The 22,842-nt window shown below is 39.0% G+C and overlaps 1 protein-coding gene across 2 annotated transcripts; it reads right to left on the minus strand.

Moving 5' to 3' along the window:
• Positions 1 to 2,337: 2,337 nt before the first annotated feature.
• On the minus strand, positions 2,338 to 22,414 carry LOC133665318 (zinc finger protein 771-like). Of its 2 annotated transcripts, XM_062070579.1 has the most exons (4): positions 21,841 to 22,414; positions 17,479 to 17,724; positions 14,026 to 14,208; positions 2,338 to 5,445 (listed from the first exon to the last, which is right to left on the minus strand). In XM_062070579.1, exons 1-4 carry the CDS (start codon positions 21,962 to 21,964, stop codon positions 4,439 to 4,441), a joined length of 1,560 nt encoding a protein of 519 aa, XP_061926563.1. In that variant the 5' UTR covers positions 21,965 to 22,414; the 3' UTR covers positions 2,338 to 4,438. The 2 variants fall into 2 exon arrangements, with proteins under 2 accessions (XP_061926563.1, XP_061926564.1); XM_062070580.1 differs by lacking the exon at positions 17,479 to 17,724.
• Positions 22,415 to 22,842: the final 428 nt, after the last annotated feature.

Consider the following 22,842-nt stretch of genomic DNA (forward strand, 5'->3'; position numbering starts at 1 on the left):
AATATATATGTATGGCTAGAATTCACTGAAAGTCAAGTATTTCATACATATATATATATATATATATATGCATACATATATATATATATAAATATACATATATATATATATATATATATATATATATATACATATATATATATATATACATATATATACGTATTTATATATATATATATATATATATATATATATATATATATATATATATATATATATATATATATATATATATACGTATATATATATGTATATATATATATCTATATATATATATATATACATATATATATATACACATATATATATATATATATATATATATATATATATATATATATATATATATATATATATATATATATATATATGGAATACTCGAGTTGGTGAATTCTAGTGGTAAATAACCACGCCCCCAACACCCCCCACCTGCCGATATTGGAGGTCTCAAGGTTGGCAAGTATGACATATGTGCACATAAATGTCATTTTAATTTAGTTCACTTACACAGAGAACTAAAAAAAACCTGAATTTAACCAAAAAATTTAGTTTTAATAAAGTTTAATAATGTTGATTGATAATTAATTAACTTATTGTACACTGTTATTAATTTCCGCATACGTCCACGAGTCAAATGTGCAGTCAGGAATATCCTCAAATTAATTTGTCAGATTAATACTTGTCCGATTAATACAGACGTTTTGTTAACGCTGTATTATAAAAAAGAGTCAAACGAAGTGCTATCGATCGCTGTCAAAGACATAAGAGGAAATGACGTACGCGGAAATGACCCCGGAAGTAAATGGGGGGTAGGAAGGTTTTTGTAATGGGAAGAAAATTGGCGTGACAGTCCCATCAGTACTTGCAGCTAGCTTAGCTTGCTAGTTAGCTGCTAACAAATAGACGCGGAAGTTATCAACACATCGCTAAGTAGACAACAAATGTGAGTGTGTTGAGAAAGAAATCCTGTCACGAGATGGTGATGTTGACTGGTGTAAGATGGTGGCCCTCCTAATGCGGCATCTCTATATAAGATATTGCCTGTTGTCACTGTTACCATGCTTTTCTTTTCTGTAATATTTATTTGAATAACAATGTGATATAAAAGACTGTCTAGTTTAAAAAATAATAATAATTCAAAGTATATCAAACAAACCTTTAATGATGGGGTTCAGTGGCGCCCCCGTGCGACATTCATTGCAATGACAAGAGTGAAAGTGGTAGAAATTGTAGCGATATTAATGCCTGATTTTTTTAATCTACCCTTCCACATGTTTTTATTGTTGTCCCCTTTTACTCCTAGATCATCTATTTTTATACAAAACATTAATAAAACATTCAAATATCACAGAACGTGATGTTGCAGGAGCTCGGTCATAAAACAAAGTGCAAGTCCAGGAAGTGACGTACTCTTCGCGCATGCGTGGATTGATCGTGTCGTGAATTTATATACATTTTTAAAAGGCGTGAAACATTTGCTCTCATACACAAAAGTCTCTTTCTTAAGTGAAATCTCAATTTTCACATTGTGTTAATGATTTGAATTTATTAATTCAATCTTGGAAGTTTGTACAAAATAGAAAAAACACTTACATTATTATATTTATTGGAATATATTAAGTGGTTTTAAAGGCCTACTGAAATTATTTTTTTTTATTTAAACGGGGATAGCAGATCCATTTTATGTGTCATACTTGATAATTTCGCGATGTTCCCATATTTTTGCTGAAAGGATTTAGTAGAGAACATCGACGATAAAGTTTGCAACTTTTGGTCGCTGATAAAAAAGCCTTGCCTCTACCGGAAGTAGCGTGACGTCGCAGGTTGAAAGGCTCCTCACATTTCCCCATTGTTTACACCAGCAGCGAGAGCGATTCGGACTGAGAAAGCGACGATTACCCCATTAATTTGAGCGAGGATGAAAGATTTGTGGATGAGGAACGTGAGAGTGAAGGACTAGAGTGCAGTGCAGGACGTATCTTTTTTCGCTCTGACCGTAACCAAGGGCTCATTGGATTCCACACTGTCTCCTTTTTCTATTGTGGATCACGGATTTGTATTTTAAACCACCTCGGATACTATATCCTCTTGAAAATGAGAGTCGAGAACGCAAAATGGACATTCACAGTGACTTTTATCTCCACGACAATACATCGGCGAAGCTCTTTAGCTACGGAGCTAACGTGATAGCATCGGGCTTAACTGCAGATAGAAACAAAATAAATAAACCCCTGACTGGAAGGATAGACAGAAAATCAACAATACTATTAAACCATGGACCTGTAACTACACGGTTAATGCTTTCCAGCCTGGCGAAGCTTAACAATGCTGTTGCTTACGACGCCATTGAAGCTAACTTAGCTACGGGACCTCACAGAGCTATGCTAAAAACATTAGCTATCCACCTACGCCAGCCAGCCCTCATCTGCTCATCAACACCCGTGCTCACCTGCGTTCCAGCGATCGACGAAGGACTTCACCCGATCATCGATGCGGTCGGCTACTAGTGTCGGATAGCGCGTCTGCTATCCAAGTCAAAGTCCTCCTGGTTGTGTTACTGCAGCCAGCCGCTAATACACCGATCCCACCTACAGCTTTCTTCTTTGAAGTCCTCATTGTTCATTAAACAAATTGCAAAAGATTCACCAACACAGATGTCCAGAATACTGTGGAATTTTGCGATGAAAACAGAGCTTTTTGTATTGGATACAATGGTGTCCGAATACTTCCGTTTCAACCATTCACGTCACGCGCATACGTCATCATACATAGACGTTTTCAACCGGAAGTTTCGCGGGAAATTTAAAATTGCACTTTATAAGTTAACCCGTTTTGGCATGTGTTGCAATGTTAAGATTTCATCATTGATATATAAACTATCAGACTGCGTGGTCGGTAGTAGTGGGTTTCAGTAGGCCTTTAAATAAGCACATTTAAGCACGAGTTTATTATTTATTTATATATATTTCATTTTAATCTTATTCGAATGGTCTCCCATATTTACTTTTACTTTCCTTAACGCGTTTTGTTTGTAGGAGGATTGGATTTAATTAGGTTGGTGGTTATTGTTTTGAGACTGCTTTGGCCCAATTGTTTGGTGGTTATTGTTTTGAGACTGCTTTGGCCCAATTGTTTCAGCGTCTTCCAGAGTTTTTGCGGGTTATTTTTATTTTCCGCTATTTTTTCGTTAAATTAACTGGATTTGGCCTTCCTGATCTTATTAGTTACTTCGTTTCTTAGCTTTATGTATTCTTTAAGGAGCGGTTCAGTCCTGTTTTTAGTGAACTTAGCGTGTTTATCATTTCTAAGTTTCATGGCTTCTATTATGTCCGCATTGATCCAGGATTCTGTTCTGGATTTTACCCTGGAAGCTTTCACGGGTGCTAGCTGGTCAGATACATGCAGGAAGTTGGATTTGAAGCATGCCTATGCTTTTTCAACCGATGAGCAATTTAGTACATTTGACCAGTCCAGTCTCTCCAGGGCTGCTGTTAGAGCTTTGCTGGTGTACTTTTTCATCCATCTGAATCTTATTGTGTTGTGACAATCTGATACAGATTTCTGAATTTTACATGTGCAGAAAAATGATGAAGTGATCACTTATTCCGCACTCGATTACACCGCTTCTGGAGATCTTGGTCCGGTCTGATGTCAAAATCAAATCAATGACGGTTTGAGCAGCAGGGCACACCCGTGTGAATTGAGTGATCAGCTGTTTCAGGCTATGTAGCTTACAGTAATTACTGAAGGATTTGTAGATAGGAGTATCTTTTTTCAGGATGTTGGTGTTCAAATCACTGATCAGTATCACTTCAGAATGGCCTAAATCAGCTGATCCCTTGTCTAGCTGTTCATAATATGAGTTTTGAGTTGGGGGTCTGTACAGGGAGCCAATTAACAGTGGTTTGGTTTTGGGGCAAATTATATCGAGCCACACTGCCTCTATATCACTTTGCTCCAAATCAACCCGTACATTAAAACAGATACCAGATCTTACATATGTACGAACCCCTCCCCCACGTCGATTTCTGTCCCTTCTGACTACCGTGTAATAGACTATTTCTATATCAGAGTCCTCAATAGAACTATCAAGTCTGTTCTCAGAAAAGGACAGAATTTCCACCTTACCATTTCCAAAGATCAGTCTAAGTTCGTCAATGTTACGGAGAAGACTGCTAACATTCATGTGGACAGTGGATTATATGCAGTCCTCTGGCAGAGAAAATGTTTTCCATGTCTTGTGACAACAATGTTTCTTTTCCAGCGGTTGCGTGGTTGGCCGCCGCCGAAGAAATTACTCCATTATTGTCTGTTGCGCCATTGTTCGTGTCGTCGTTGGTGTTGTACCTGTAGTGGCTCGTCGTAGCCGGCGAGGCCATTGTTGTTGTGGGGAGTCTCCATGAGGATAAGAGAATCTTTCACCACACACACTGCAACTCTACACTTTCTCTCCTGTGTGTTTTCTCCTGTGTGCTACAAGGTTTGATCGGTCACAAAAGCCTCTGTTGCAGATTGAGCAGGAATGTGATTTTTCACCAGTGTGTGTTCTCGTGTGTCTTTTCAAACACTGATTTTGTGTAAAACCTTTACCACAGATTGAACAGGAAAAAGGTTTTTCACCAGTGTGTATTCTTCTGTGTTTTTCCAAACATGAACTTTGTGCAAAACCTTTACCACAGATTAGACAAGAAAAAGGTTTTTCACCAGTGTGTATTCTCATGTGTACTTTCAAATTGTGACTTTGTACAAAACCTTTACCACAGATTGAACAGATGAAAGGTTTTTCACCAGTGTGTGTTCTCATGTGCACTTTCAATTTGCGACTTTCTACAAAACCTTTACTACAGATTGAACAGATAAAAGGTTTTTCTCCAGTGTGTATTCTCATGTGTCTTTTCAGAAAACAATTGTATTTGAAGGTTTTGTCACAGTGAGAACATTTCAAGTGAGTGTTGTCAGTGTGACATGTCTTATCATCTTTAGAGTCTTCATCATCAGTGTCAGGAGAGTGTGACGTTGTGTCCTCACTATCTGATAGTGGAGCTAAGAGCTTGTCTGCTTGTGATCCTCCACAGTGGTCTCCATCAGCTTCTGTTGTCATGTGTTGTGTTGAGCTGCTGCTTGGAGGCTCCGCCTCTTTCTTCTCCTCACTTTCACCTTTGACCTCATCATCTTCACTCTTCACAGGGACACCAATCACTGGAAACTCCATCAGTCCTTCAATTTGCTCTCCCTTCTGACTGATGCTGTGTTCCTCCTCTTCCTCTTTAATGTGTGGGGTAAGTGAGTCTTCTTCTTCCTTTTTACAGGGAAGGGTCTGTGTCAAAGAGGTAAAGGAGACGCCAGACGGTCTGTGGCATTTCATCTTCCTCTTTGATGGATCCTCCTTCACCATCCTGAAGCTACACTCCTGTTTTTCAGGCAGAAGTTGTTCTTCACAGACGTCTGCAGGACAGAAAATGACAAACACATGCCTGAGAAATGTCCAGATTTGCTCAGTCACATGAGGCATTCAGTAAGTTTATATGTACTTAAAGGCCTACTGAAACCCACTGCTACCGAGTACGCAGTCTGATAGTTTATATATCAATGATGAAATCTTAACATTGCAACACATGCCAATACGGCCGGGTTAACTTATAAAGTGCAATTTTAAATTTCCAGTGAAACTTCCGGTTGAAAACGTCTATGTATGATGACGTATGCGCGTGACGTCAATGGTTGAAACGGAAGTATTCGGACACCATTGTATCCAATACAAAAAGCTCTGTTTTCATCGCAAAATTCCACAGTATTCTGGACATCTGTGTTGGTGAATATTTTGCAATTTGTTTAATGAACAATGAAGACTGCAAAGAATAAAGTTGTAGGTGGGATCGGTGTATTAGCGGCTGGCTGCAGCAACACAACCAGGAGGACTTTGACTTGGATAGCAGACGCGCTATCCGACGCTAGCCGCCGACCGCATCGATGATCGGGTGAAGTCCTTCGTCGCTCCGTCGATCGCTGGAACGCTGGAACGCAGGTGAGCACGGGTGTTGATGAGCAGATGAGGGCTGGCTGGCGTAGGTGGATAGCTAATGTTTTTAGCATAGCTCTGTGAGGTCCCGTAGCTAAGTTAGCTTCAATGGCGTCGTAAGCAACAGCATTGTTAAGCTTCGCCAGGCTGGAAAGCATTAACCGTGTAGTTACAGGTCCATGGTTTAATAGTATTGTTGATTTTCTATCTATCCTTCCAGTCAGGGGTTTATTTATTTTGTTTCTAACTGCAGTTAAGCCCGATGCTATCACGTTAGCTCCGTAGCTAAAGTGCTTCGCCGATGTATTGACGTGGAGATAAAAGTCACTGTGAATGTCCATTTCGCGTTCTCGACTCTCATTTTCAAGAGGATATAGTATCCGAGGTGGTTTAAAATACAAATCCGTGATCCACAATAGAAAAAGGAGACAGTGTGGAATCCAATGAGCCCTTGTACCTAAGTTACGGTCAGAGCGAAAAAAGATACGTCCTGCACTGCACTCTAGTCCTTCACTCTCACGTGCCTCATCCACAAATCTTTCATCCTCGCTCAAATTAATGGGGTAATCGTCGCTTTCTCAGTCCGAATCGCTCTCGCTGCTGGTGTAAACAATGGGGAAATGTGAGGAGCCTTTCAACCTGTGACGTCACACTACTTCCGGTACAAGCAGGGCTTTTTTTATCAGCGACCAAAAGTTGTGAACTTTATCGTCGATGTTCTCTACTAAATCCTTTCAGCAAAAATATGGCAATATCGCGAAATGATCAAGTATGACACATAGAATGGATCTGCTATCCCCGTTTAAATAAAACAAATTCATTTCAGTAGGCCTTTAAAATAACAAGTTATTATATGAATTGGCCTGAAATCTCAGTGGGGGACAAACACACTGCTCTTTACAACATTATTCACAGGAAAAGAAGACCACTTTTAATGAGGGATGGGCAATATGGCCTAAAATCTATATTGCTATAAATTCCCTTCCACCTGAGGGCAGCTGGGATAGGCTCCAGCGCCGCCTGAGATTTTAATGTCAGTTACTGATGGTCACAACTTACAAGGCCTCCACAAAAAATTTGAAAATGTGGCTTATCAATGCCGACAGCTGCTAGCACTGTTTTGATGATAAATGTTATGTTGTGATGTTGTATTTTATATTCTATTATATCGTATATGTATTGTGTGCTTTTTTTATTTTCCTATTCTTTGAAATTGTAATTTTACTGACTTGATGAAAACTAGCCTTCTGGCTAATTCTGGCTTTTTTAATCATGTGTAGTTATGTGTTTTATGACATTAAATTTTCCCCTTTGAAATAAACTCATCTTAATCTTAATTTTAATAAACTTGGGAGAAAAGATTAGGTTGTTTACAGTGTAAATCTGTATTCCGTATTGTTGTCTCTGCTATGACGCCATCTTGTGGTCGAGCTGTGGGTTGAAAGTGTATTTTCTTTTGCTTCGTGCCTTTAACACGAAGTATGGTTTCTTTGTTCATCTCGCCAAGCAACGTTTGTGTATGTAACCGGGGATTTCCACTGGATGTAGAACGGCGGCGCCACGGCGACAGACTCATTCTATTTTTTTGTTTTCAAGTCAATGTGTCAGTTTCCACCGCCTGTCTTCTATATTTAGTGGTCGACACAACAAGGCGGTTCAATTGAGCTAAAATCTGCTTGTGTGGGACAGGAAGTCATGCATAAACACAAAATAAAATGATCCAGTTTACTTTCACAGTAGAAAATTCTGTTTAAGGCAGATGGTATTCTACACTTTGAAAAGTCCTAATGGACATGAAGTCAACTTGTCAAAAAGGTTTTCAGGCCTAATTTCACCTCCTTGACACAAATGGACAAACACATGCTGATACTAAAAGGCCCAAAATTAAAGAATCATATAACAGGCTTATCCCGGGCAGCTATATGGGGGCCTGTACTTGAGCGTTGTATTAAAATTACTAGTTCCATCTTCAACATTAAAGTGAGTGTTGCCAACACTACTGCACACAGGAAAACGTGTGGAGGAGAATTGCAAGTAGCCAAAACAAAGATTGTGAATTAGTGACAAAAAATAGGCTCACTTTGTTCATGTAAGTCTACTGTCGAATAAACATGTTCAGGTGCTGAGAGCGATGCACAGAGTGAGACCTCTTAGTCCAGTTTAAAATCCACAGACCAAAGAGGAAACACACGGACAATTTACTGATGACGGCAAGAACTAAGTTATTAGGTTTATTTTCATTTACCGTATTATTCGGACTATAAGGCACACTTAAAATCATTTAATTTTCTCAAAAATCGACAGTACGCCTAAAGTTCGGAATAATTCTGGTTTTGCTTACCGACCTCGAAGCAATTTTATTTGGTACATGGTGTATTGATAAGTGTGTCCAGTATATGGTAGTCGCACGGAAGAGATACATGTAGACTGCAATATGACGCCAGTAAACAACACCAAAACTTTAAATGTTCCATTGAAAATAAAAAACATTACACACGGCACTCAAAAATCTGTCAAAATGTTTTAGTAAGACTTTGAAGCCGCACCGCTTGATGGATTGTCGGTCTATTACGGCTAACGTAGTCAGAGATACAAGTATTACTATGGTGTGTATATAAGGACCGCAAAATGGCACCCATTAGCAAACATATTATCTGGAGTTTTGTTTAACAAAATTATGCAAAACCAACTTTTCTTACCTTCTGGTAACTGCTGATGTGTATTTGAGATCTGCATAAGTCCTGAAAATTTGCACTGTAGTCCGTGCTGATTCCATAGTCGATGAGCTTCTTCTTTTTCTCTATCTTTTTGGTTATGGGACATTCACCCTCTGTTGTTGCCATTTCTAATATAAAGTAGTGTAAAGTTCTTACTTATATCCGTTAGTAAAGTCGCCATGAAAGTGCTAAAAACTACCCATGTAGTGACTTTACATTATTCACCCAAAGAACTTTGGTTATTGGAATTCCGGTCAGACAGTTTTTCACAGGACACATTTCCGGTTTTGTTGTTGCACTAGTGAGCCACGGATGAGGAGATGCTGCTCATTGTTGATTGAAGTAAAGTCTGAATGTCATTAAAACAGTTAGCTCAATCTTTTGACACTCCTTCCACCCCCGTCCTTGCACGCTACACCGCTACAACAAAGATGACGGGGAGAAGATGCTGTCGAAGGTCCATCCATCCATCCATCTATCCATCTTCAACCGCTTATCCGGAATCGGGTTGCAGGGACAACAGCTCCAGCAGAGACCCCCAGACTTCCCTCTCCAGAGCAACATTAGCAACTTCCTCCTGGGGGATCCAGAAACGTTCCCAGGCCAGATAAGAGATGTAATCGCCCCATCTGGTCCTTGGCCTGCCCCGGGGTCTCCTCCCAGTGGGACGTGCAACGAGGACCTCCCTAGGGAGACGCTCGTGAGGCATCCGCAAGAGATGCCCGAACCACCTAAGCTGGCAGAGCACCCGACCCACTGGTTCAGACTGCGGGTGGTGGGCCTACGTGGCGGAGAAGATTGTGTGTCCACGTAACTTCTTCGGGCTGTGCACGGCCAGGCTCCGTGGCTAGCCGGGCCACCAGGCGCTCGCTGACGAGCCCTGCCTCCGGGCCTAGCTCTGGAGGAGCAAGGACAGGCTTCCTCCGGGCTTCCTCCGGGCCGGGTAACGCATCTTCTTCTTCTGTTTTCCATAGGGGGTATCGAAACCCTGATGGGGTGGAGGGCGTTCGGGTGCTACACCTTGCCAAAGGGTGACCTGAAACTATGTAAGGCAGGGGCGTTCAACTTCCTGAGGCTTTATACAAGCCCACATACTGTCGCTTTCGAAGGTGAGCCACGTAAATAAGACCGCCCACAAAACGGCGCATCCTGAAGCGACTGTCAGAAAGCGGCTTGAAGATGATCTGTAAAACATAATCTATGCAACATTTTGACCAAAAAACTACCATCACTAGACCACAAGGAAGTACACTATATTGCCAAAAGTATTTGACCACCCATCCAAATGATGAGAATCAGGTGTCCGAATGACTTGGCCCGGTGTATAAAATCAAGCACTCAGGCATGGAGACTGTTTCTACAAACATTTGTGAAAGAATGGGCCGCTCTCAGTGATTTCCAGCGTGGAACTGCAGTGTTTCCCACACATTAATTTATTTGTGGCGCACCGCCACAAAAGAATTACGTCCGCCACAAATAGATTTTTCGGCTTTTTTTCTTTTGTCCTTTACAGCTTCTCAGGCAAATCATATAGTTGATGTAGATGCCCATATAGGCTGTTCAGATTTACTTTACAAAAGAGAAGTGTAGGATACTTCTCTTGTTGCCTTATTTGTATTTGACCACTACTGTTTTCTGTTTATTTGTTACTGACTGTGGCAGGACACCGCTGCCTCTGTTTCACTTTATGTTGCTGGTAAATAATATGGTTGTAGTAGTAGGCTAAAGTTAAATTATTGAGTATGCACTAATTAAAGGGGCAGAACTTTAAGAGACATTTTAGCTTTTATATTTTATAAGATATATTTTTTGTAACAACCAAAATTAATAAATATATTTCAGTGAATAACTTATTGTTCAAATCTGTATATAAATATGTACATAAAGTGTTGTAATTATATTGTAAAATGGATGGATGGATGGATGGGTGGATGGACGTTTAAAAGAAAACAGTTATTAATTAGTAAGTATACATTTTTTGAGCCTTTTTAGAGAAAATCATATCATTGTAGTAAATTATGCAAATTACTCGATGATGTCATGGTGACCACGCCCATAGCCACACCCCCACCACCACAGGTATCTTGGCAGTTTATGGGAAACACTGAACTGTCATAGGATGCCACCTGTGCAACAAATCCAGTCGTGAAATTTCCTTGCTCCTAAATATTGCAAAGTCAACTTTAATATAAGAAAAGTGAAGAGTTGAGAACAACAGCAACTCAGCCACCAAGTGGTAGGCCACGTAAACTGACAGAGAGGGGTCAGCGGATGCTGAAGCGCATAGTGCAAATACTTTCTGCACAGTCAGTTGCTACAGAGCTCCAAACTTCATGTGACCTTCCAACTAGCCCACGTACAGTACGCAGAGAGCTTCATGGAATGGGTTTCCATGGCCGAGCAGCTGCATCTAAGGCATACATCACCAAGTCCAATGCAAAACGTGGGATGCAGTGGTGTAAAGCACGTTGCCACTGGACTCTAGAGCAGTGGAGACGCCTTCTCTGAAGTGATGAATCACACTTTTCCATCTGGCAATCTGAAGGACCAGTCTGGGTTTGGAGGTTGCCAGGAGAACTGCATTGTGCCGAGTGTGAAGTATGGTGGAAGGGGAATTATGTTGTGGGGTCGGTTTTTCAGGAGTTGGGCTTGGCCCCTTAGTTCCAGTGAAAGCAACTTTAATTGCTCCAGGATACAAAAACATTTTGGACAATTCCATGTGATGGCACGTCAAGTTCATATGCGAGTAAAGGCAGGTGGCCAAATACTTTTGGCAATATAGTGTATTTTACTTTTTTTTTTTAAATGTATCATATGATTGCATTAAAGCGCCTTATAATCCGATGCGCCTTTTGTATGAAAACAAACCTGACTAGACCTGCTCATCGGCACTGCGCCTTATAATCTGGTGTGCCCTATGGTCCCGAAAATCCGAAAAGTGTACTGTGGAATAAACATGCTCAGATAATGAGAACGATGCACAGAGTGAGACCTCTTAGTCCAGTTTAAAATCCAGAGACCAAGAAGGAAACACACGGACATAGCAATGTATTGATGATGGCAAAAATTAAGTTATTAGGTTTATTTTCATTTATATCGGTCCCGGCCTACGATTGCATAAATATTTTAATGCCTCTGGACATCGTATTTAATGCTTTTCAATACAATTTAAGGCAATAATTTAGGCAAAGTCCATTCAATGACTTTTCCAGCCCTTTGAGACACTTGTGATTTAGGGCTATATAAATAAACATTGATTGATTGATTGATAATGCTCTTTAATGACCCACAGAAACCCTGCTAAAGCTCTTAAATTTAAACAAATGTGGACCGATCGATACAAAAATCGACAGTAACAACACCAAGTATAATATCAGTATAAGGTTTTTGTATTATATATATTTTGTTGAGTTTGTTATTGTTTACAAACTCAGGAAATAATAAAGCCTTTAAGGGCTTAAACCAAATCATTAAATTAAGAGCCATATTTGAATATTCAATTGATATTCTAACACCACAATCCTGTGTTTTTGTCTGATTATGATTGCGAACAAAAATGTATGTATTGAATTATCTTGAAAAATGGCAATATCAGTATTGACATTGGTATGACCGATACTGCCCCTGTAACTACTTGGTACTGGATCGATACCTAAATTTGTAGTATCAGCCAAAACTAAAGTATCAAACAACAAAACAAGTGCTTATTGCATTTTAGCAAAATAGGAGAATAAGTGATTATTACATTTTAACAGAAGTGTAGATAGAAACACGTTACATTAGAAAGTTCCGAAATAAAAATATTGTTCATGGAATTATTGAGACATTTCTAGGATGTTTTTACGATTTTTATGAGATTTTGATAGAATTTAATACAGTCTAAGGCCGACGTGGCTCGGTTGGTAGAGCGGCCGTGCCAGCAACTGGACGGTTCCAGGTTCGATCCTAGTCACTGCCGTTGTGTCCTTGGGCAAGGTACTTCACCCACCTGCTCCCAGTGCCACCCCCACTGGTTTTAATGTAACTTAGATAATGGGTTTTACTTTGTAAAGTACTCTGAGTCACTAGAGAAAAGCGCTAAATAAATATTTATTCACTTCACTTAAAAGGAAACCGCACTTCAATTTATTTTGCCTATCAAGAACACACGTTTTTTCTTTTTTATGCATTCTAAATAGTAAATAAATGCGATCAAAATCTGTTTACAACAGAGGCTATTAGAGTCGCACTATTCTGCCTACAAAGAACTTAAAAAGCATCCAAACACCTCAATTAAGGTTTTATGTACATGCAGTAGGTATATATGTCATTTAGTAGCAGGCACATTTTTAAAAAGATGTAATATTTACCTATTTTTGCTCATTAGCGCAATAATTTCAAAAACTCATCACGACAATCGCTTTTTTTTTTTTAACATCACTGAATATTACACACTGAAAACTTCTTTAGAGCCAACAAACATAATAAAACATCACTTACTGTACAAGGTCTGGTGTCACTATGACGCAGACTGATAGAATCTTGTTATATTCTCGTTTAGATTAAGAATGACTCATAATTGTCGCACGGAAAAGGGGGGTGAAGCCAAGCGTCTTTTTGTGTCGTTTGCCATTGCTGGGTCTAAATTGGCTGTCAAATGGTACCAACTTGTCAGAGTACGTTTTCATCCTTCTACTATCCAGGTGAGAGGCACGATTCATGATCTGGAATAATCTTTCACCAGCACCGAGGCGAGGAAGGAGCTCACCAGCCGGTGATGTCAACATAGACACACAAGCTATAAATAGTTTGTCCGCGTTAGCACTTATAATAACAATATCACTAATACTTGGTTGGTATTCAAGCCACGAAATGCAAATGGAGTATTGTTGGCGCTTTTTGGATGGTTATAGAGGACCTCCCATTGGCTCCATTGCAAGTGGACTTTTATTTACATTTATGAGTTAGAATGTGATTTAAAAAAATACATATATATCCATCGTCATGTCTTTTATAATGATTGTGAACGATAGAAAACATTCCCCAAAAAAGTGCAGTTCCTCTCTAAATTCCAGTGATTAGATTTAAGACGTTAAGTCTATAAGCTGTACACAATATCTGAAGAGCATGGAAAAAAGGATTTCACTGTGGTGTACTCTGCATGTGACGAATAAAACCTTGAACCTTGAGCATGAACTGATGAAGCCTACTTGGATGAGAGGACAAACGTCTTCTAAGACAAAGTGAACAGTCCAGTTGTGATGAATTGAATGCCCTGAGAATAAAATGATATGTGGATGTTGTGCTTACTTGGACTGTGATGAAGCTGTGAGGACTCAGGTGGTTTGTCTTCATGCTCTTCAGTCTTCACAGAGACAACAGTCAGTGGAAACTTGGTCAGATCATCCTCCTCCTGCCCTAGAAGACACACTCCCTCCTGAGTGATCCACACTTCCTCCTCTTCCTCTTTAATGTGGGGGAGCTGCTGGACGTCTGTTGGGTAAATAAGTAAATACGATAAAGAGATAATAGAAATAGTTTTGGACTGACGCTGTTAACACAAAGACATTATTTGTGTTCTTTCCTGTGTTGTGTTAAAAGTGTGTAGCAAAACAACCAATAAATACGCAGGAAATACCTCCTCTTCTCAGAGTCACTACAATTAATTCAAAAGTGAGTACAAAAACAGACTTGGAAATTTGATGGGAGGCAATTTGAAAAGTTTTTTATAAGTACGAGGCAGCATTGATTGAGGGATTCTTAACTTTACACTCACTGATGTAAAGTGTGTCTACTTCACCTAAACTTTATTTCTAAACTTAATCATAATCTTTTAATTACATAGTCAATTACAAAACACTTAAAAAAACATTCATGGTATGTTTTTGTCATCATGCAGAATACTTTTTTGAGGTCATTTTGTTGGCTGGGACAAAAGGAACTTTTACCAAAAACATGTTTTACTAATTCCTCTTTAGGAATTGGAGACCAATTACGACACGCTGAAAGAAAGTCAGTCACCTGGGCCGTCTTGGGGCGGTATAGTTCGGTTGGTAGAGTGGCCGTGCCAGCAACTTGAGGGTTGCAGGTTCGATCCCCGCTTCCGCTATCCTAGTGACTGCCGTTGTGTCCTTGGGAAAGACACTTTACCCACTTGGAGGTAGCGGGGGTGTATATTGTAGCATCCCGTAAGAGTTAGTGCTGCAAAGGGTTCTGGTTATTTGTTCTGTTGTGTTTATGCTGTGTTACTGTGCGGATGTTCTCCCAAAATGTGTTTGTCATTCTTGTTTGGTGTGGATTCACAGTGTGACGTATATTTCTAACAATGTTAAAGTTGCTTACACGGGCACTCTCAGTGTAAACTGTATCGCTGTTGATGAAGTATGCTTTGCATTTACGTGTGTGTGCGTACAGGAGCCGCTCATATCTTGTGACTGGGCGGGCACGTTGTTAGAAGGGATGAAAAGCGGACGTGACGTCAGCTCTTAGAGGACGTTAAAAGCAGTGCCTGTAAGGCACGCCCCCAAGACTGTGGAATACGAGAAATAATGACTGATGAACACCTTTGTTCGATAATGAGGGTTGCTTCAGCCCAAAGCCTGAGCTCCGACATTAATGAACTAGCATCCAAGAAAAGATGCCAGGTATCTGGCTTAGGTACATCAGATTAGATCAGTGTGTTGCAAACTGAGCAGTTTAAAGTCCTGAATGGTTGGTTTATTCATTATTTTATTTTCAAATGTATTAGCCTGTTGAAAAAAATAATGTTGATATTTACCTCAGAAGGCTGCAAATAAAAAAGAGGCATTCAATTTTTATTTAAATTGTATTTGATATGCCATTGATATTTTTTTATTATTATTATTATTATTATTTGAAACTCGATTTTGCATGTCACTATAAAGTTATATAAGCCTTGCTTGTTCAATATTTAATGCAAAACTTGTTTGGGTCCCTATTAAAAGGTTAATTTGTTGAACCTTGGCCCGCGGCTTTGTTCAGTTTTAAATTTTGGCCCACTCTGTATTTGAGTTTGACACCCCTGACTTAGGCAGCAAAGAATCAACCGACAAATTCTGGTTTTACATAGTAGAACTACTCTTACGGGTAGTATTGCACTTAAGACTCTAACACAAGCGCTCATTTAACCCCACTTTGAGTACAGAGTTCATGTTTGGTACCGTGACGCCTTAAAAGCCTTGAAAAACTAACTCCAGACAGCCCAAAACAAAATGACTGGGCTTCTACTCAACCGTCCATCTCACCTTTCCTTAACGTGGGGAGGCTCTTGGTCGCCGACTGAGTACATCTTCTTGCAGTTGGTCTGGTGTAAAGGAGTGTAAATCCCTTACTTCCTTCAAAGTCGCTTTGAAAAGACATTACAGGTTGCGGCTACTCATAACTGGAAATATACAGAGCCTTTTATTTTTATTTTATTTTCATTGACTTTCTTGCAGTATTTGTGTTTACTTTCTACATAGTACTGTGTTCTGTGTGAGTTTAAAACAATTATTTCAACTGAAACCATCACAGGCTTTCTTGTAGCAGTGAATGTGTACCGTGATGAAACTGTACCCTTTCCTATGCAAACTTCTCATAACTCCTTCAATCAATCAATCACACATTGTTACAAACTGAGAGGAACATCAACTGTCTCGTTTACTTCACTTCACTTAAAAGGGAATCACACTTTTTAAATGTATTTTGCCTATCAAGAACACACGTTTTTTCTTTGTTATGCATTTTAAATAATAAATAAATACGATCAAAAGTCTGCTTACAATAAAGGTTATTAGAGTCACACTATTCTGCCTACAAATAACTTAAAACACATCCAAACACATGCATTAAGGTTTTATGTACATGCAGTAGGTATACAGTATATGTCATTTAGTAACAGGTAAATTTTTTAAAAGATGTAATATTTACGTATTTTTGCTCATTAGCGCATTCATTTTAAAAACGCATCACAAGATTCGCTTTTTTTTTTAACAACATCACTGAATATTACACACTGCAGACTTCATGAGAGCTAACAAACATAATATTGCATCACTTACTGTACAAGGTCTGCTGTCACTATGACGCAGACTGATAAAATCTTGTTATATTCCCGTTTAGATGAAGAATGACTCATAATTGTCGCACGGAAAAGGGGGTGAAGCCCAGCGTCTTTTTGTGTCGTTCACCATTGCCGGGTCTAAATTGGCTGTCAAATGACACCAACTTGTCAGAGTACGTCCTCATTCTTCTACTATCTAGGTGAGAGGCACGATTCATGATCTGGAATAATCTTTCACCAGCACCGAGGCGAGGAAGGAGCTCACCAGCCGGGGATGTCAACATAGACACACAAGCTATAAATAGTTAGTCTGCGTTAGCACTTATAATAACAATATCACTAATACTTGGTTGGTATTCAAGCCACGAAATGCAAATGGAGTATTGTTGGCGCTTTTTGGATGGTTATAGAGGACCTCCCATTGGCTCCATTTACATATATGAGTTAATTTGTGATTTTAAAAATATATATTTCCATCGTCATGTCTTTTATAATGATTGTGAACAATGAAAAAAAAATCCCCAAAAAGTGCAGTTCCCCTCTAAATTCCAGTGATTAGATTTAAGACTTTAAGTCTATGAGCATGAACTGATGAAGCCTACTTGGATGAGAGGACAAACGTCTTCTAAGACAAAGTGAACAGTCCAGTTGTGATGGATTGAATGCCCTGAGATTAAATGATATGTGGATGTTGTGCTTACTTGGACTGTGATGAAGCTGTGAGGACTCAGGTGGTTTGTCTTCATGCTCTTCAGTCTTCACAAAGACAACAGTCAGTGGAAACCTGGTGAGATCATCCTCCTCCTGCCCTAGAAGACAATCTTCCTCCTGAGTGATCCACACTTCCTCTTTAATGTGGGGGAACTGTAGATCCTCCTCTTCCTCTTTAATGTGGGGGGGATGTAAATCCTGATCTTCCTCTTTAATGTGAGGGGGTTGCTGGACATCTGTTGGGTAAATAAGTAAATAAGATAATGAGAGAATAGAAATAGTTTTGGACTGACGCTGTTAACACAATAACATTATTTGTGTTCTTTCCTGTGTTGTGTTAAAAGTGTGTAGCAAAACAACCAATAAATATGCAGAAAATACCTCCTCTTGCCCGAGTCACTACAATTAATTCAAAAGTGAGTACAAAAACAGACTTGGAAATTTGATGGGAGGCAATTTGAAAAGTTTTTTTTATAAGTACGAGGCAACATTGATTGAGGGATTCTTAACTTTACACTCACTGATGTAAAGTGTGTAAATATTGTATTGTGTATACGGTCTATTACACCTAAACTTAACCATAATCTTTTAATGACATAGTCATTACCATAACTTCAATATCATGGAAATGAAAAAAATCCAATTCCAAAATCACTTAAAAAAACATTCATGGTATGTTTTTGTCATCATGCAAAATACTATTTTGTGGTCATTTTGTTGGCTGGGCCAAAAGGAACTTTTACCAAAAACTGTTTTATTATGTGGGGTTTTTATGGAGTATCTCCATCAACAATTCCTCTTTAGGAATTGTAGACCATTTACGACACGCTGAAGGAAAGTCAGTCACCTTTATGTTCTTTTAATAAATCAAGTGCTGACTACTTTGGTTACTGAAAATAAATGTTTACTTTCACTTATTGTTGCATGTAAGTCAGAATCAGGAAGTAAAATTATAACTAATTAGATTTGATTACAGTATAAAATGTATTTGGTGAGTGTGTGAGTTTCTGCCCCTTTAATTAGTGCATACTAAATAATTTAACTTTAGTCTACTACTACAACCATATTATTTACCAGCAACATAAAGTGAAACAGGGGCAGAGGTGTCCTGCCACAGTCAGTAACAAATAAACAGAAAACAGTAGTGGTCAAATACAAATAAGGCAACAAGAGAAGTATCCTGAACTTCTCTTTTGTAAAGTAAATCTGAACAGCCTATATGGGCATCTACATCAACTTAATGATTTGCTTGAGAAGCTGGACAGGACAAAAAAATAAAAATAAAAAAAATTTAAAAATTAAAATTAAAAAATTAAAAAAATTAAAACATTAAAAAAATAAATCTATTTGTGGCGTACGTAATTCTTTCGTGGCGGGCCGCCACAAATAAATGAATGTGTGGGAAACACTGTATTAGTCCTGCACTTGGGATGAAGCAGTCTAGCACTGAACAGGCTCCTCTGGCTACTGATAACGGTATGCAGAGGGTGATTGGCATCATCCAGGATGCTCACTAGTTTTTCCACAGTCCTCTTCTATGCCACCGTCACCAGTGAGTCCAGTTTTATTCCGATCGTAGAACCGGCCCGCCTGATCAGTTTCTCCAGTCCGGAGCTGTCCTTCTTAGATGTACTGCCACCCCAGCACACTACGATGTAGTACAGAACACTGGCAACCACAGACTGGTAGTACATCCACAAGAGTTTTTTTTACAGATGTTGAAGGAGTGCAGCCTCCTCAGGAAGTACAGCCTGCTCTGTCCTTTCCTGTACAAGTGGTCCGTGTTAACAGTCCAGTCCAGCTTATTGTCCACCCACACCCCGAGGTACTTGAATGAGTCCACGGTCATTTAGGAGTAAGTAAGTAGGGTTGGGTATCGTTTGAATTCGAACGATTCCGATTCCGATTCTTTGTTTCGATTCCGATTCCTGACGATTCTCGATTCCGATTCTTTTAAGAGGCAGGGTCAAAAAAAGTTTAGGATATTTTAAATGAGCTAGCTAACCTACAGTCTTTCTGAATGAAATAGTCTGACATTCTCCATCAATTTTAATTCTATTAACTTTTTATGAACTTTACTATAAATTCCTTACAGGGCTGTTTTCAACTAGAATATAAATATCAAATCTATGAACTTGAATATAAATATTATAAATTATGAATACATTTTCCCAGGGGTACACTTTCCTCAAGAGAGCTTTATTTTTGAAAACCTCATGAAAACACATTTACACACACAAGTGTATGATGCTGCAGGTACTTAAAAATGTTACCGTGCTCCCACTGATGGGCTAACCTGGTGCAGAAAAGCAAATAAACAATAAGAAACAACTTGCAAAACCCAGTCCAGATTAGCAGCAGGTACAGTATAAAATCAGAGACAGTTCTTGTTTAGGAAAATGACCATATCCGCCTTCTCAGGCAGGATGCGTGAGCGTTCTGGACAGATAGTGTCTCCTGCTGTGGAAAATACACGTTCGCTGGGTGTGGAAGAAGCTTGAACGCATAAATAGGAGAAAGCGCGATCTGACAGCAAAGGATAAGTCTTTTGTTGGTTCCACCGGACCACCACCATGCAGCAGGGTCGTCAGACATAAGTATCGGTGGAACGTCCTGGTACATCTGCAGCTCTCTCTCCACTCGTTTCTTGATGGACATGGAGCTCTGTTATTTCGCGGTTATTTCATTTTTTTTGTAAAGTAAAGCCACACTTTCGACCGCCGACGCCCGCTATCCATGCTTGAGCTTGACTGACTCGTTCGGCTATGCTAACACTTCCGGCGGTGGGCGCTTCTTCGTTGGTGCTCAGCGGCTTCTTCTTCCGGTTCGGCGGACATATTTTTTATTTTTTCGGTCGGCGGACTGCGTATCGAAAATAGGAATCGAAATTTAAACTTTTGAACGATTCCGGGAGAATCTGAAAGTTAGTCCCGGTTCCAATCGATACTCGATACCCAACCCTATAAGTAAGCAAACAAAAGCTCCTAATTTAGTCTGCTGACATATACAGTAACATATAGTGTCATTTATATTGTATTATTTTGTCAAAATTATTAAGGACAAGTGTTAGAAAATGGATTATTAAACCATTGTTTATTTACTGTTAATATCTGCTTATTTTCTGTTTTAAAATGTTCTATCTACACTTCTGTTAAAATGTAATAATCACTTATTCTTCTGTTGTTTAAGACTTTACATTAGTTTTGGATGATACCACAAATTTAGGTATCAATCTGATACCAAGTAGTTACAGGATGATACATTGATCATATTCAAAGTCCTCATGTGTCCAGAGACATATTTCCTGACTTTATAAACATAATATAATTTGTTTTAAACGAAGAAGATGTTGTGATGCCAAAAAATATTGATGTAATCATAGAAGTAGTACTTTTTAGAGGCGGTATAGTACCAAATATGATTAATTAGTATCGCAGTACCATACTAATACTGGTATACCGTACAACCTTAGTTCTTACATAGTAGGATCACCCCGCTGGTGGGTAGAAAAATACTTAAGACTTTAACACAAGCACTCATTTAACCCCACTTTGACTACAGAGTTCATGTTTTGTTCTGTGACGCCTTAAAAGCCCTGAAAAACTAACACCAGACAGCCCAAAACAAAATGATTGGGCTTCTACTCAACCATCCATCTCGGGCTCACCTTTCCGCCAACCATTTCCTTAACGTGGGGAGGCTCTTGGTAGGTGACAGAGTACATCTTCTTGCAGTTGGTCTGGTGTACAAGATACACCATACCACAAAAATATCCATGTACCTGTCTAGATACATCAAAATATATTCACCATTATAACACCAGAGGTAGTTGTACAAGTCATATTTAACCAAGATCTCACTCCAAAAAAGGTTCTTATTTGTGTGCCTGCTATAACACCAACATGTGTAAGTCCCTATCAAAAAGAAAACATATTACAGGTTGCGGCTACTTGTAACTGGGAATATACAAAGCCTTTTACCTATTTGAAATTATATTTTCATTTATTTTCTTGCAGTATATTTGTATTTTTAATGCTACTTTCTACATAGTACTGAGTGAGTTAAAATATATTTCAACTGAAAACATCTCAGGCTTTCTTGTAGCAGTGAATGTGTACCGTGATGAAACTGTACCCTTTCCTATGCAAACTTCTCATAACTCCTTCAATCAATCAATCACACATTGTTACAAACTGAGAGGAACATCAACCTCAAACTGTCTCGTTTTCATGAAGAATCTAAATCAAAGCATTGCATCACCCCCCACAAGACAAAGCATCTTCCTATTGAAGAAAAGTGTTAATAATGAAATATAAAGTTAGTAAAGATGTGAGAGTAAGAAGTAAACAAACCTGTTCTGTGTAACACAACTTGATGTTTCTTAAAAACAGCGTCCTGAAGTTGATGTTGTCGCTCCTTCTCCTCTTTTGTTGGACAAAGTTCCTCCTCATACTTTGCTATCGTTCTTTCGCACATTTTCACACAATCACAACACTTTACACTCACATTTGATCTCTACTTAGCGATGTGTTGATAACGTCCGCGTCTCTTTGTTAGCAGCTAACAAGCTAAGCTAACTAGCAAGCTAAGCAAGCACAAGACGCGATAAAGTGCGCTCAGACTAATGTATCCGGATACAAACAATTACTAACAATGTTTCATCTACTACACGACATATATGCGTACATGTATGCACTAAATACAAATAGAGAAACAATAATGGCCAGTGGCCACGTTTAGGCCTTCTCTGTCAAACGCCATTTTGCTTTTTACTCCTTCGTCTTCTTTGGATTTCCAGCAGACTAGTAGAGCATCTTAGGCCTCCACAGCTTCTTAACGGGACTTCTTCGTCCTGTCCTATGGTCCATACTACATTCTACAGTACAGGAGGTCGCGCTATCAACCTTTCAATGGACCACTTCCAAGTTGGCTTCTACGCATGTCCAATTTGTCGAGGTCTTCTTCTTTTTCTTCTTTGGTTTAATGGCAGTTGGCAAGCAACCTTGTCGTGTGCATTACCGCCACCTACTGAAATGGAGTGTGGACGGAGATGGATCCCTACTCTATATTATTTTATTCAACCCAGTCTTTTTTTTAATGTATATAAAATGTTTTATAACCAATGTGTTCTGAGTGCAATCCTAAAATATATTCCACTACTAACCTAACCTTCTCTTTCGCTAACTTATTTCCCAGTATTTCCCTTTCTCTATTGTATTTCCTTCCTCTTTGTAAAATTCATGACTTTAGTTTTTCCAACAGAGAATCTTAAAGGCCTACTGAAATGATTTTTATTTTTATTTAAACAGGGATAGCAGATCCATTCTATGTGTCATACTTGATCATTTCGCGAT

The sequence above is a fragment of the Entelurus aequoreus genome, linkage group LG14 (assembly GCF_033978785.1).
Source record: "Entelurus aequoreus isolate RoL-2023_Sb linkage group LG14, RoL_Eaeq_v1.1, whole genome shotgun sequence".
NCBI classification, from domain to species: Eukaryota; Metazoa; Chordata; class Actinopteri; order Syngnathiformes; family Syngnathidae; genus Entelurus; species Entelurus aequoreus.